This window comes from Podarcis muralis, chromosome 3 (genome assembly GCF_964188315.1).
Source record: "Podarcis muralis chromosome 3, rPodMur119.hap1.1, whole genome shotgun sequence".
Lineage (NCBI taxonomy): Eukaryota > Metazoa > Chordata > Lepidosauria > Squamata > Lacertidae > Podarcis > Podarcis muralis.
In genome coordinates, this window is record NC_135657.1 from 78645755 (window position 1) to 78659637 (window position 13883).

The window sequence follows — 13883 nt, forward strand, 5'->3', positions numbered from 1 at the left end:
TAATGGGTGTAGAGAAGACCGTAACCCTCTTAGCGAGTGCTGAGTGGGTAGCTGGGGTTGTGGCAATTACTCCAGATTAGTTTACTCCGGATCAGTAAATGGAGGGGTGATGGTCAAGGGGAGGTGCCGGAGACCTGAACGAAGCGGCAAGGGCAAGCCGGGAGTGGCATCCTGAGGGCCGCCTGCCGCTGCCCCCTTCGGGAAGGTGAAGCAAAGGGGAGGCGGCTCCGTCCTCCTCCGAGTCGCCGCCGCCACGTCAGGGGGAGTTTCCCGGCAGCCTGCGAAGAAACGAAGGGCGGGCGGCTGCCTCCTCCTGCGCCGCCTCCCGCCCCTTCCACGGTCTCGCCTCGCCGCCGGCGTTGCTGTTCTCCGCCCGGCCGAAGGAACAAGCCTTACGTGGCCCCGGCGGAGTCCGGGAAGGGACGGGCGAAGGAGGGCGGGAGAGGGAAGAGGCATCGCGGCCGCCGCCATGGAGACTCGCTACAACCTCAAAAGCCCCGGTGAGTTGTGGGGAAGGGGCGGGGGGAGAATTGCGAAGGGTTTCATCTTTTTTTTTTTTTAAGGGAGGGGGTCCGAGACGGTCCTTTCGTGGCCTTCCCTGGGAGATGGCACTGCGGGAGTTAGGATCCAGCATCACGCGAGCCCCTGGTTCGGATGCTCGGCTAGGCCAAGGCCACCGGCTCTCTCCCCGGCCTCCTCCGTCCGCTGCCGCAAAGTGCCTGGCAGGAGGAATGGAGGGCGGGGGGAGTCATTTTGCTTTATGTATTGTTATGGTTATGGCCCCTCAGTGGGTGCTGCCCTTGCGCTTCTTCGGCGATGCTTCAGCTCAAGGGAGACGTTTCTCTCGCCTCCTTCAGTTTCGATTCCCCAAGAGGGTGACGAGGAGACGGCTTGGAAAACAGAGGTTATTCGTGTCACTGGGGTGGAGGGAGGGTTGTTGTTGTTGTTTTGTCTTTCAGTTGCTCAGGGCTGGGGGTTGGGGGGGCATTCCTGCCCCAGTCCAGAGCTCCCCACCCCCAGCTCATGTCTTGTGGCTCCATAAGTATCTTCTGCGTCTATTTTGGATCAAGCATATTTCCGGTTCTTCTGGCACACGTGTACCTAACACTCATCTCCATATAAGCTTGCAGTGTGTGTGTGTGTTTTCTTGCCTGAAGGATGCTTGTTCTTAAATTATTATTTTTTAAATCGGGGGATGGGGCAGGAAAAAACTCCACACCATCACACTGTCAGTTCACATGACCAAATTGGTATGCACGTTGAGTTGCTCTGTTTGTCTTATGGTACATATACATGTCTTATACTGAGTCAGAACATTGGTCCCATCTAGCTCAGCAGTATCTACACTGACTGGCAGCTGCTCTGCCAGATTTCAAATAGAGGCCTCTCCCATCCCTACCTAGGGATCTTAGGGATTGAACCAGGAACCTTCTCTGTGCAAAGGAGATGCTAGTCTGTTTAGTTACAGGTGAAAGGTGTTTAACTCTAGCTGCATACACAACACATTTATAGCACATTCTCTCCCTGCCCCCCCCCCCATCCTAGGAACTGTAGTTCATTAAGGTTGCTAAGAATGACAGCTCTCTGAGGTGTGTACACAGCCTCAGTTCACGTGTAATTTTGCCAGTGCAGTGTTATGAAAAGCTGTTTGAGCAGAGACATGGTAAATGAACACCTGAAGAAACAATCACAAGATCACTTAAGTATGTGGCAACCGCTATAGTCACAATTGATGTTGATAATGTGGAATTTGGTCAGACTCCAGCAGTGGTTGCCAGCCTTTTTGAGCCTGTGGACACATTTGCAGGCTTGAGAAACTGTTATGGGCACCACACATGCACCACAACCATACAGAAACATGTGCACTCATACTCTCCCCACCCCATCCCACTCCCGACAGCAATTAGGCTTGAAAAAATGTTTTAACTCCCCCTTCCTCTAAGTCTAATTGGGGGGGAAGCAATCTTCCTGGAGAGTGCAGCTGGCAAGGCAAGAGTTAATTGTCCCTCCCCAGCTTCAAGATCATGCCCAGTCAAGTCATGACTAGACTTGAAAAAGGCATTCTGTTGACTATAATAGAATATATATTTCAAGTGAAACTGCAACAGGGATGGGGATTTAGCATGGGGGTCCATACTTGTGGAGGGTTTATTCTTCTTTCCCCAATTATAAAGGCCCCCCAATAAGAAAAAATTGGTGGGGGAACCTGGACCTTGTAGGCACTGGCAAAGGCTTCTGCAGGTGCACCCATGAGTTCAATGATGGTGACTCATGCTCTAGTGTATTACATAATGGATACATTGTGAATACTGAAGCTCCACACAATGGACATAACTAATTGCAACCTGGAAAGTGGCCATTTTGAAACTTTATTTATGTACTTCTAGTACAAGATCTAGTACATTTTGATTTGCTAAATATTACCTGGCCAACATGGAAGTGGGAAGATTTTGAGTAGAAAACCATCCAAAGAGAAAGAGAGATGAACCTCCTATATCCAGCCACTTGTTTGTCTTTCCCTTAAATTGCAGCCTTTATGACTGTATTTTGTTATAGAAAAAACTGCAAGGCAAACACATGTGACCAAACATCACATGCAGTTTGGCTAGTGGGCCTTTTGAGCTTGTGGTAGCTGAGGCTTTGGTTAGTATGAGCTGTCTTTGGCTTCCCTGCCATAGGCTCATACTCCCATACATAGGCTCATAGGAAAAGATGCTGCTCAGCATGTGCTGAGCTCAGATCTGATTAGCTTTTGTACTCAATCCCCACTGTGATTTTTAAGACTATTTGTGCCTGCATGGAAATAGCTGATATAGACTTGAGTTTAGCAGCTGCCAGATTTCACATGAACCTTTGAGCCAAGGTGGTGGTAGGTTCTTTCTAGTCTGACTGAAAGAAAAGATTATATGCTGCTACCATAGGCCTAGAAGATTGTTTCAAATGAACCCTCTGTTTGCATATCCTTTATGCACTCGCTGCCTTCAGTGTATCCAGCACTTTATGAAGTATGTTGCAAGGAAGTCTGCAGTCACACAGTTCTCAAAAGTTATCAGAACACCAACAATTTGTGGTAGCGTGGAGGACCACAAAGCTAGCTTAAATCATGATGCTTTCTGGGTGACAAATGAATGCATTTGAGACATACCTGAAAATGTAGTGGCATTTTGTATCTGAAGTGGGTTTTTAATGTTTAGTATACCAGAGGTAGGGAACCCTGACTGACTTAAGGTCATTACTTTCAGTGGGTCTACTGTGGATAATACGTGATTGGATGCAACATTCTGGTGTCCGGAGGACAGTGGGTGTTGCTAGATGCAAGAGTGGGCAAAGCAAGGGGTGTGATTCTTAACTTTGTACAGTAGGCTGCATTCCATTCCCAAAACAGTCAGAAATTTCTACTCATGCAACTCTCCTCATCCTTCATCCAGGCATGAGGCAGTATCACAGCTCACAGACACATTCCAGCCATGCGAAAGCTCTCAAGGAGAGTGCAGAGCAGTGGTGACTGTGACCTGGGGAGAGTCCTGAGAACTGGACAGAGAGGCCTGGTGGGTCACATTCAGCCTCTTGCCAGAAATGTTGGAAGTACCTAAGTACAATTTTTTTAAAAAAGCGAACCCTTCTGCAATACAGCCTTCACAGTCAGTGCCATTCCTCTACATGGTTCTCTGCATTTAATATACCCTACACAGTTACCAAGGAATAAGTCCTGCACTGAAGGCAGCCGTGTTTAGGAAAGCTTTTAATGTTTAACAGACTATTGTATTTTAATATTTTGTTGGAAGCTGCCCAGAGTGGCTGGGGAAACCCAGCCAGATGGGCGGGGTATAAATAATTTATTATTATTATTATTATTATTATTATTATTATTATTATTATTATTAAACAGTTATTTCTGAGTAATTGCACAGAGGATTCCTTTGTGACTAGCTCCAGAGTAGACACTATACAGAGTAGAATGCAAAGTTGCATTCTTGTCCTTCACAGTTCAGATGTGATTAGGCACATCACTTTTCATACATATAGATTACTTTTTAAAGGATAGCTCAGTGCAAATATCTTCCTTGCCCCTGGAAATTAATTGGAATTGTTCTCTTCCCCTGTATACTCAACTCAGTCAAGGTAGGACAGAAGAATGAAAGAATGGAACATTTCAAGGGAGATGCAAGAATAGAGACAAAGAGTAGACATAATTTTTTTAAAGCTGAATATAAATTTCATGCCTGCAAGTCATAAGAGTATTACTCAAAGTCACTATTGAATAAATGTATTTTAGGATTATTTTGCAGATTTATAGAAATATGTATACTATACTTTGTTTCAGGCTTAAGATGGTGATAAAGGAAGATATTGCAGACTTAATTAGATTAGAACTATATTAGGTTACACTGAACCCTGCTGGGACAAAGAAGCAATAAATTATGGCAGGCACTTTGGAAATACAAAACTGCACTTAAATCTTGCTCACTAATCTCTTCAGAGACAGAAATGAGAAGCAAAGAAAAACATGTGTCCTTGTGTTTAATAAATAAAATAATAAGAAATTTGTCTCTGTTTATACATATACACTGCATTAAACAGTCTGATAGGTAAATGGCCCAATGCTTGCTTAAGATTTTTTTTCTCTCCACAAGAATGATAAAAGTATTCTTTACTGCGTATTTTTAAAATCACCATACTGTTTTGGCATTGCGGGCATGTCATCTGCTACAGTGGTCTAAAGGTAAAGGGACCCCTGACAGTTAAGTCCAGTTGCAAATGACTCTGGGGTTGCAGCGCTCATCTTGCTTTACAGGCCAAGGTAGCCGGCGTTTCTCCGCTCCGCAGACAGTTTTTCCGGGTCATGTGGCCAGCATTACTAAGCCGCTTCTGGCACAACAGAACACCAACACCAGAGCAGCGCACAGAAACGCCCTTTACCTTCCTACTGGAGCGGTACCTATTAATCTACTTGCACTTTTTGCCATGCTTTTGAACTGCTAAGTTGGCAGGAGCTGGGACCGAGCAACGGGAGCTCACCCCATCGCGGGGATTCGAACCGCTGACCTTTGGATCGGCAAGCCCAAGGCTCAGTGGTTGAGACCACAGCGCCACCAGCATCTAGGGATCTAGGGTGCAGCTAAAACTGCAGTCCATCCTGATAGGGTCCTTTTAATCAAATGCTTGCCAATGGTTGGAGATAAAAGTACTCCAGTGAAATATAATAATGACCACTACCGAAATTTGTTTTCAAAGGATTGTGCCCGAGTCTTTATATTTGTTTAATGTATAATTTTAGGTGGCCTGTTAAAATTTCACATTTTGTAATCTATAAAATGAAGGTGGGAGTGTTTTTAATCCAGTAGGTGGCAGCCTCCCCTCTGAGGTGAAGTGACGTTCTGATGTTAGCAGTCCAACTTACATAAATTGTGAAAAGCAAAACAGTTCATCAGTATTGCTCAGAAGCTCTTGTCCTTGCCTTGCAACTTCTTTTGCCCTTGCAAAGCCTGCTTCTTGCCCTTGCCATTTCAAAAATTACTATATTAGACATGTTATTATATACACTTGTTTTAGTAGTAACTGAGTCTGGTGAATTGCATACTAAATCAGTAGTGCATGTCTACATGAATATGCGTTTGAAACAGGGGCATTAAATTAGAATCAAGATAAATCTGATGGATAATTATGGTTAAGATCCATACAAGTTAGTTTGGTGTTCTATGCTTCCATCAGATTTTTTTTCAGGCCTCTTATTGCAGCCCCTCATTCCCACCCCTTTCGCTGAAAAGCTGCTGCTGAAGGTCAGCCGTTTGGCATAACATTTGAACTCAGACTAAAGGAGATCTCAACAATCCCTTTATGCATAGATCCTCTTTAAGCACACGGCTTCTTAGATCCCGAACAATTGCTTTGTTTTCTGTCACTTTGTACTGGATATGTAACCTACTTTGATTTTACAAATGTACTCGGAAGCACCTTTCTCCTTAAAAAAAAAAATCTTCCTTTGAGATACATACAAATATATTTACTGAAATAACAAACCTTCACATTTCTTTAGTTTTTCTCCTTTTTCAGATGGGTGACTGGACTTCAAAACACCTATTCTGTCTTACTGCCTTTTAACTGATATATTCTATAATTTCTTGCTATATTAAAACTTCATGTCTTGTTTTGCTGTTCCCTTTCCCACCCCAACCATCCCAAGCAGCTGAGGCAGTATCCTCCACCACCTTGGGATGAGCGAGAGGCACAGGTGGGCTGTCTCTCCCTTGGGGAGAAAGAAGCAGCCCGTTCGTGCCTCCCCCCCCCCCCCCCGGGTCCCGAGGCAGCGGAGGCAGTTTCTGCTGCTGCCTGGAGACAGGCAAGGGGCACTAGTGAGGCTCATCTGGGGGGCAGGAGTGCTTCTTTGAGCCATCTCACCCCCCAGCTGAGCAAGCCCCATGTCCCACCAGCATGCTCAAGCCGGATAGACATGGGGCTTGTTGAAGCAGAGGGAAGAACAAGGTGTATTGTGTCTTGGCAATGCAGCTTGTTTCTCCATCTGCAACAGTATGAGGGCAGACCATGATGTTGGTTTCACTCAGCGGTATATCGCTGGTGAAAGCACCACCTCTCCTGAATATCTCCTCCCCTAATACCGGTCCTGAGCAATATATAGATATATCGCCGAGGCCTATCGGCTATAAGTTTTTGATACTGAAATCACTTACTGTGTTTTTTCCTTTCTTTTCTTTTCTTTCAGCTGTAAAACGTTTAATGAAAGAAGCTGCAGAACTGAAGGATCCAACAGATCATTATCATGCACAGCCCTTAGAGGTTAGCATGTGGTCATTCTGATAAATAAATTCACAACAGCAATGCTTACCTTGACCAGTCTCTCTTTCATTGTATTTGCAGTTATTATGAAAAGCACATTGAGCTGGTTTGACTATAACACTAAGCCCATGGCTTAGCATGAATATGTGAGGGCTCCCAGCTCATGGCCTCTGTTCTCCCCCATCATGTCCTCCTGTTGCTATTATATTCAATGTATTTCTGTATATTTGGTTGCTTGTAGGACAATCTTTTTGAGTGGCATTTCACTGTCAGAGGTCCTCCAGATTCAGATTTTGATGGTGGAGTTTATCATGGAAGAATAGTACTACCACCAGAGTATCCTATGAAACCACCAAGTATTATTCTCTTAACGGTAAGATTGTTTCTCATTCATAACAGCATAAGCACTTGGTTAGATCTACATCAGAAATTTGGTCTCCTTAAATGATATTTTTAAAAAGGTGTAAGCAAATATAGACCCCTGGTTTTTTAGCCTTTCTCTTTGTATCCAGTTAGGCAAACTGGAACTTAACTTCTAGACTTTATGCAGGGAGCATTAGAAAGGTCCCAAGAAAAATGAATTGTGTTCTGTTCTGAACTCTGTGAGGCATGTTGTTCAGGGTGTTTTGAGAAATGGAATGTTTTAAGTGATTTGGAGAAGGCTTGGCAACAGTAGAATATGCTCAGTACCATTCAGGATTTTTCTCCTATTTGTTTTGAGAGTTTTAATAGTTACATTAAAAAAAAAGGATTTATGTCCACTAGTCTTCAAAACATCACTACTGTTTTTTGTTCAGTTTACTGTATAACTTAACAAAATTACTAGTTATGAATTTTCCACTATTCCTAATATTTGAAGCTGTTTTTCAATGCATGCACCAAGAATGCTACATACATCAAAACAAGAAAAATGATTTCCCTCCTTGTGTGAGGGGGTGAGGTGGGGTGGATGTGTGCATAATTGTGTTTAGTTGCTATGATTAATAACTGTAGGCTAGTACTGGATTACCTTAATATTTTGGTCAATAAATTAAACTGGAGGAGCATTTTGATGTGACTTAGAGCAGCCTATGTGACTGCAGTCCTGTTGGTTATGCGGATTGTTTAGACAAACAGAGACACAACATGGACTGAAGATGAGATCTTGAGAGAATCTGCTGTATTCAAAAAAGAGCAAACTGTATCAGGGCTATCTATCTCCCGATCTCCTGCCTATCTGGCTGGGTTTCCCCAGCCACTCTAGGTGGCTTACAACATATATAAAAACACAACAAAAATCAAACATTAAAAAACAAAATTTCCTATACAAGCAACAAACAAACTAATAAATCAATAGACAACAACAACAACCAGTTTACAACAACAACAACAACAACAAGAAGAAGAACCACCAGTTTACACTTATGCCCAAATTAAAATAACCACCGGCTCCAACTAAACATTTAACTAACACCAACCTGACAAAAACAAAACAGAGGAACGAAAATTAGAACCATAAAAAACTTTTTTGCCAGTTGCCGCAAACCAAGAGTTGTTCCCGCAATGTCCCAGTGGCCTCCCAGGAGCCTCTTTTGGCTGTTCAGGGTGAGTCTGGGCCCTGCCCCTATGCCAGGTGGAAATGGGCCTTGCGGCAGAGAGCGGTCTTCCTTCCAGCACTCATGTTTGTGTGAGTTCCTTTTTTAGAGGTGGTTTGGGTAAACCTTTGACTGTAGCTTCATCAATCTTTGGGAATACTCTGTTCTTTGAGCACGACTAAAATAATTCTGCTATAGCTGAGACTTCAAGTTTCTTTTCAGTAACATTCAATTACAGAATGTTGACTGTACAATTGTACGGTATTCCAAAGATCCTGTATTCTCTTCAAGCTAATTGAATCTTGACTTATGAAAATGGTTTGATTTACATAGTATTATTTTTCTTTATCTTTCTTTCTTATGTGCCCATTTAAGGCTAATGGCAGGTTTGAAGTGGGAAAGAAAATCTGCTTAAGCATCTCAGGGCATCATCCTGAAACATGGCAACCATCATGGAGCAGTAAGTATCAGCTATTGTTGGCAGCAAAGGGCCTCAGTACACAAATACAGTGTTACCTCGGTTTAAGAACAGTCCTGTTTATGAACGATTTAGTTTACAAGCTCCACAAAACCAGAAGTAGTGTCCTGGTTTGTGAACTTTTACCGTGGTCTAAGAACAGAATCTGTATGGTGGGAAGATAGCAGTGGGAGGCCTCATTAGGGAAAGCACGCCTCGGTTTAAGAACGGTTTCGGTTTAAGAACGGACTTCTGGAACGGATTAAGTTCGTAAACCGAGGTACCACTGTAAGATCGCTGTGCTACATTCAACAGCAGATCTTTCCTTTTAAATGTTATGTGACATTCCTGCTTCTCTTCAGGCATGTGTTGGACATTGGGGGCAGGATTTAATATATTTTGCATTACCTTGGGCTTTTTTTTTTTTAAATTACCTATTATAAATTTGTATGTTAAGTAGTTTTCTCCCCCTCCCCTATTTAGTACTTAACCTGCACCCCTCTTCTTTTTTGATCACAGTAAGAACTGCATTGCTTGCTATTATTGGATTTATGCCAACGAAAGGGGAGGGAGCCATAGGGTCTCTAGACTATACCCCTGAGGAAAGAAGAGCACTTGCTAAGAAGTAAGGGTTTGTTTTTGTGACTAATTTTTTTTTTTTTTGGTTGAATCTTATTTCTGAATCTTATTCCTGTGTTCCTCTTAAGTTGGCTAGGTAAATCATATTATTTGCTAGTGTATAATGCTCAGTATGTTACATTGCATTCATAAGCATATTTACCCAGACATTTGTCCCACTTTGCTCAGGATGGTCACCTTCATTTATTTTGTGCATTCTGTTCTTAGCTTAGAGGACAATCCTATGAATGCTTACACTGAACATCTGGATTTGCCTCTGAATAAACATGCAAAGGATCAGGTGTCAGCTATTCTTATTTTTGCATGTTCTTTATTAAATAAATATTTAAGAGCAAAACATTTAGTCACTTGTGTTTTGTTTTCTTACCGCAAATATGTTATTGTCAAGAATGCACCGTGGAGCTAATAGATAGCAAAATTTAATAGCAATTGTGCTGGTAGATCTATGGCGGACGTTATAATTTCGTACATGTGTAGATTCATTAAGAATGCTGGATATCTTGATCACTCTTGGTGGTTCAATTAAATTAGTGTATAAACTTTTGTTACTTTCCAGGTCTCAGGATTTCTATTGTGAAGGATGTGGATCACTTATGAAGGAAGCCCTCTTGCCATTAACATCTGGAAGTGCTTCAAGCCAAGCTGACAAAGAGGCTAAGGAACTTGCCAGACAAATTAGTTTCAAGGTTGTCTAACTATTTGCTGTTTCCCCCCCTCCCCAATTAATTTGAATAGGACCATACCTAGAGTAGGTTGGTTGGTGCAGCTAGCCAGGTCACAGTTCACTTGGAAAGAATGGAGGCAGCAGTAGTTGATTGATTATGTGGTGGGTTGGCCATACTGCTGTATTTATGGCTTCACAGTTTATTCGGTGGGTTTCAGAATTATTGGTTGTACTGTGCTTTGGCAACCAAAAGATGTAAGCATCTCAGCTTAGGTCCAGAATTTCAGGCATAAATTGAGAAGACACTTGCCCTGGAAATAACATTGCACACAGTGTGTGTGCACTTGTTTAATAACAATTGAATAAATAATGCTAGAGAAGAGAGAAGATGCATTATATAACATGCCTGATTAGAGTTTTTAACTGATGTACCATTTGTGCTGTTTTGTCCTCTTAAGGCTGAAGTTAACTCATCTAGGAAATCTGTTGCTGAACCTGCAGACTTATCGGGATTTAACCACTTGCCCAGTTCACCTGAACACCAACAAGAAAGTACAACTCTAGCATTCCAGGACACCACCCCAAATGAAGTGGTAGGTGTTTCATAAATCTGAGAAAAACAAATGAAGGCAAAGACTTGGACAATCCAAATAATATTGATAGGATGTCACTTTAGAGCATTTTAAAAAGCTTATTAGCATTCCAGTAAAACTACTATTCCTGAAGTCCTGTCACCTTCCTTTACTCATCTGTTGCCTTTTGTCACTGCAGCTCCATGCAGATTTACCTGAGAGTAAGTTCCTTTAAATTCAATGAGGTTTATATCTTGATAGACATAAGTAGGCTTTTACTGTGTATGATTTTTTAGAGCTGTTGGCCCGTAGAAAATCCTTTTCATCAGTTATTTTAGTTCTGGCCTTGCTTACTATATTATTTTAACTTTTCTATCAAAATCCAATTTAAACATCTTTGTAAGCTAAGGAGATATATATATAGAGAGAGAGAATATCCTGACTTTGAATCTAAATGGTCCTTGTACAGAAGGTAATTTATTTGCAGCAGTGATATGGACTTGCCCCCAGAGCCACACTTGTTTTATCCCTAAGCCTGAGAGACTTATATAAACCAAAGCAAATAGAGGCCCTGCTCTTTAGTGATTTGCAGCTTTTATTCTATTAAATATGCTTATCATGTTCCTTTTTGTTTATAATCTCTCAAGTAAATTTGACTACATAAAGGGCAGTATTAATTCTGACCATTTTAAATAATTGTTTGCTTAATTATGACATATTAATATAGCCAAGAAGAGTGCTTATATAACCCATCCACTTTGGAAGTAACTGAGGCCTGGTATTGTGACAGGGCAGCTGCTTCTATGACTGCTGTGGATGCAATCTAAATTCACCGACAAATTGTAGACAAATCCTAGTTAAGCTTGTGTGTGTGTGGTGTGTGTGTGTTTTAAAGGTTGATGGAGCTGCAGATTGGTTTTTAAAAATCCTGTCAAATCGCGTCAGACCATCTGTTGCTTGGTGATGAGTATTTTCCAGCTATTTAGAAATACAGGCATGCTAATATTATGCAGATTTCCCCAACAATTTCCCCTCTGTCAGATTCTTACAGAGTTTGTGATTTTATTCCTGCCCCCCCCCCTGCAAGTTTCATAGTTCTTGAGTATATGGTTTGTCTTCTTAAGCATATCTATTTCACTCACCAGTAATATTAATTGTATTTTGTGCTGAGAAGGGGGGAGAGTCAGTAATAGTTTGATTAACCTCACTTTAGATGACTTTGTTTTCATCTAGCAGCTCACTAGTTTTATTCCATTTGTTGGGTCATCGGAATGAGTGACACACATAAAACAAACTTTCACACTATGTCATGGTTCAGCACAGGGATGATGATGTTGGACTCCAACTCCCATCAGCCAGCATGTTCAGTGGTCAAGAGATTATGGGTACAACAGGCTAGCCACTCTTGGTTTAGCATGACATTCCAGTTCATGCACAACCCTGAACCAGTGTGATGTAGTGGGTAGAGGGTTGATCTAGGAACTGGGTGATCAGGGTTCAACTCCCCTTTCACCCATGAAGCTCACTGGGCAGCCTCAGTGAAGTTGCCAAGCTGCATTTTGTTTCCATTCCATGTTCCATTCCATTCTGTTCTATTAAAGCCAGAATCTTTATTTTTTTAGTCTGAAAATCAGACCAACTCAGCCAGCTCAAGTCAAGAACAACATAACCAGCCTGCATCAAATAATACTTCTATGAGCCCTCGCCAGCGGCGTGCACAGCAGAGAAGGGTGCCGACTTCAACCAACTTCAATCAGGTTCAGCAGCCAAGGGTCAACACAAACCACATGGGCTCAAATGCGCTGATTCTCCTCCTTGTTTTAGCACTGGCAGCTCTTATATTTAGGCGTATATATCTAGCCAATGAGTATATATTTGAATTATGAGTTTTGGTCATTTAAAAAAAACTGTGACTTGAATTCTTTATTAAAATGTTCTATGTTGGATATGTCATGAGGATTGTTTACATGAAATTACTTTTTGTATTTACTCACTTTACGTCTGAATTTAATGTATCATGAGGTACATTAATATCTGCAAGAAAAGCACACCTTGATATTGGTGTGAACATGGACTATTAATGATTAATACAAACTGAGCATATAACCGGAGAGATGATGTACAGGATATATATCTGCATTAGGAGGATATTTAAGGAGTGAGAGGGCTGAATGCATCACTTGTGAGCTTTGGTGGGTAATTTTAACTGATAGACACATAAAATTGTGGTTTAATGCTATGTGGCAACATAAATAATTATTATTTTCAAGTGTGTCTATAAAAAATTGCCTGAGAAAGAACTTCTTAAATTGAAGAGCAGGTATACTTGCATAGTAAATATTACAAAACTGAGCAGGGAGGGGAAGTTGTTGATATTTTGTAAGTACATTTATTTCCTACACAACAAATTTTGGGGGGGGGGGAATCCCTTAAATTGTAGGGTTTTTATCCTCTGTGAAAAAGAGGGGCCAGAATGTTGTTTGCTTTTCTTTTTAGTTTTAATTTTCCAGAAATTAGGATAATCTTTTGTGAGGTTTGAATGTCATTTTCTAATATTCAATTGTGTATATTTTGCTTTTTTAAATTTGAAGATCCTGGAAATAGTTATAAATATGTAATATTTACCCAGAGCTTATTGACTGTGACTTATTCCAGAAATATATATAATGCATTGAGATGATTGTTTCATGGGCCCATCATTTAATGAAAAACTCATTAAAGCATTTTCAAAACCCATAAGCAAAAACAAGATATTTTAATTTAACATCATCTATGAAATCTACCTAGTGCCAAAAAAGACCCCTGAAATAGAGTGAAGGCTCAGTATGAGTGGAAGCTCCTTTGTCCAATGGGCTTTCCCAACCACTCCAACTCACCAAAAGCCACTCCTTTTGTAAGAAATCCATTTCAGCTGATTTGAGACATCTTCACACACACACCCATACCATGCTGCTCTGGAAGATATTTGACCTCCAGCAGTGACTGTTCAGGATGCAAAGGTGTTGCAGAAGGTAGGCAAGGGCAAGAAAATCTCCTATTTCTCTGTATCTTGCCTAGTGTAATTTGCATTTAAAAGTATCATTCTGGGCAAACTCCTGCCTGAGAAAATAAATATTAAATGTTTTCCCCCTTGACACAATATGCAACAATTTGTTGCGGGTCCTCACTTGTCTAAACTAATA

At 41.4% G+C, this 13883-nt stretch overlaps 1 protein-coding gene across 1 annotated transcript; it reads left to right on the forward strand.

Moving 5' to 3' along the window:
* The first annotated feature begins 191 nt into the window (after nt 1-191).
* UBE2J1 (ubiquitin conjugating enzyme E2 J1) lies at nt 192-13376 on the forward strand. The gene is made up of 8 exons (XM_028722962.2): nt 192-500; nt 6722-6795; nt 7037-7168; nt 8745-8829; nt 9346-9451; nt 10022-10151; nt 10588-10722; nt 12324-13376. The coding sequence occupies exons 1-8, from the start codon at nt 470-472 to the stop codon at nt 12585-12587; spliced, it is 957 nt and encodes a 318-aa protein (XP_028578795.2). The 5' UTR covers nt 192-469; the 3' UTR covers nt 12588-13376.
* Nucleotides 13377-13883: the final 507 nt, after the last annotated feature.

Coding starts and splice junctions, on each gene's coding strand:
- UBE2J1 (XM_028722962.2), top strand. CDS start 470: ATGGAGACTCGCTACAACCTCAAAAGCCCCG. Junction 10,152..10,587: donor CCAGACAAATTAGTTTCAAG/GTTGTCTAACTA, acceptor TGTCCTCTTAAG/GCTGAAGTTAACTCATCTAG. Junction 10,723..12,323: donor ACACCACCCCAAATGAAGTG/GTAGGTGTTTCA, acceptor TTATTTTTTTAG/TCTGAAAATCAGACCAACTC.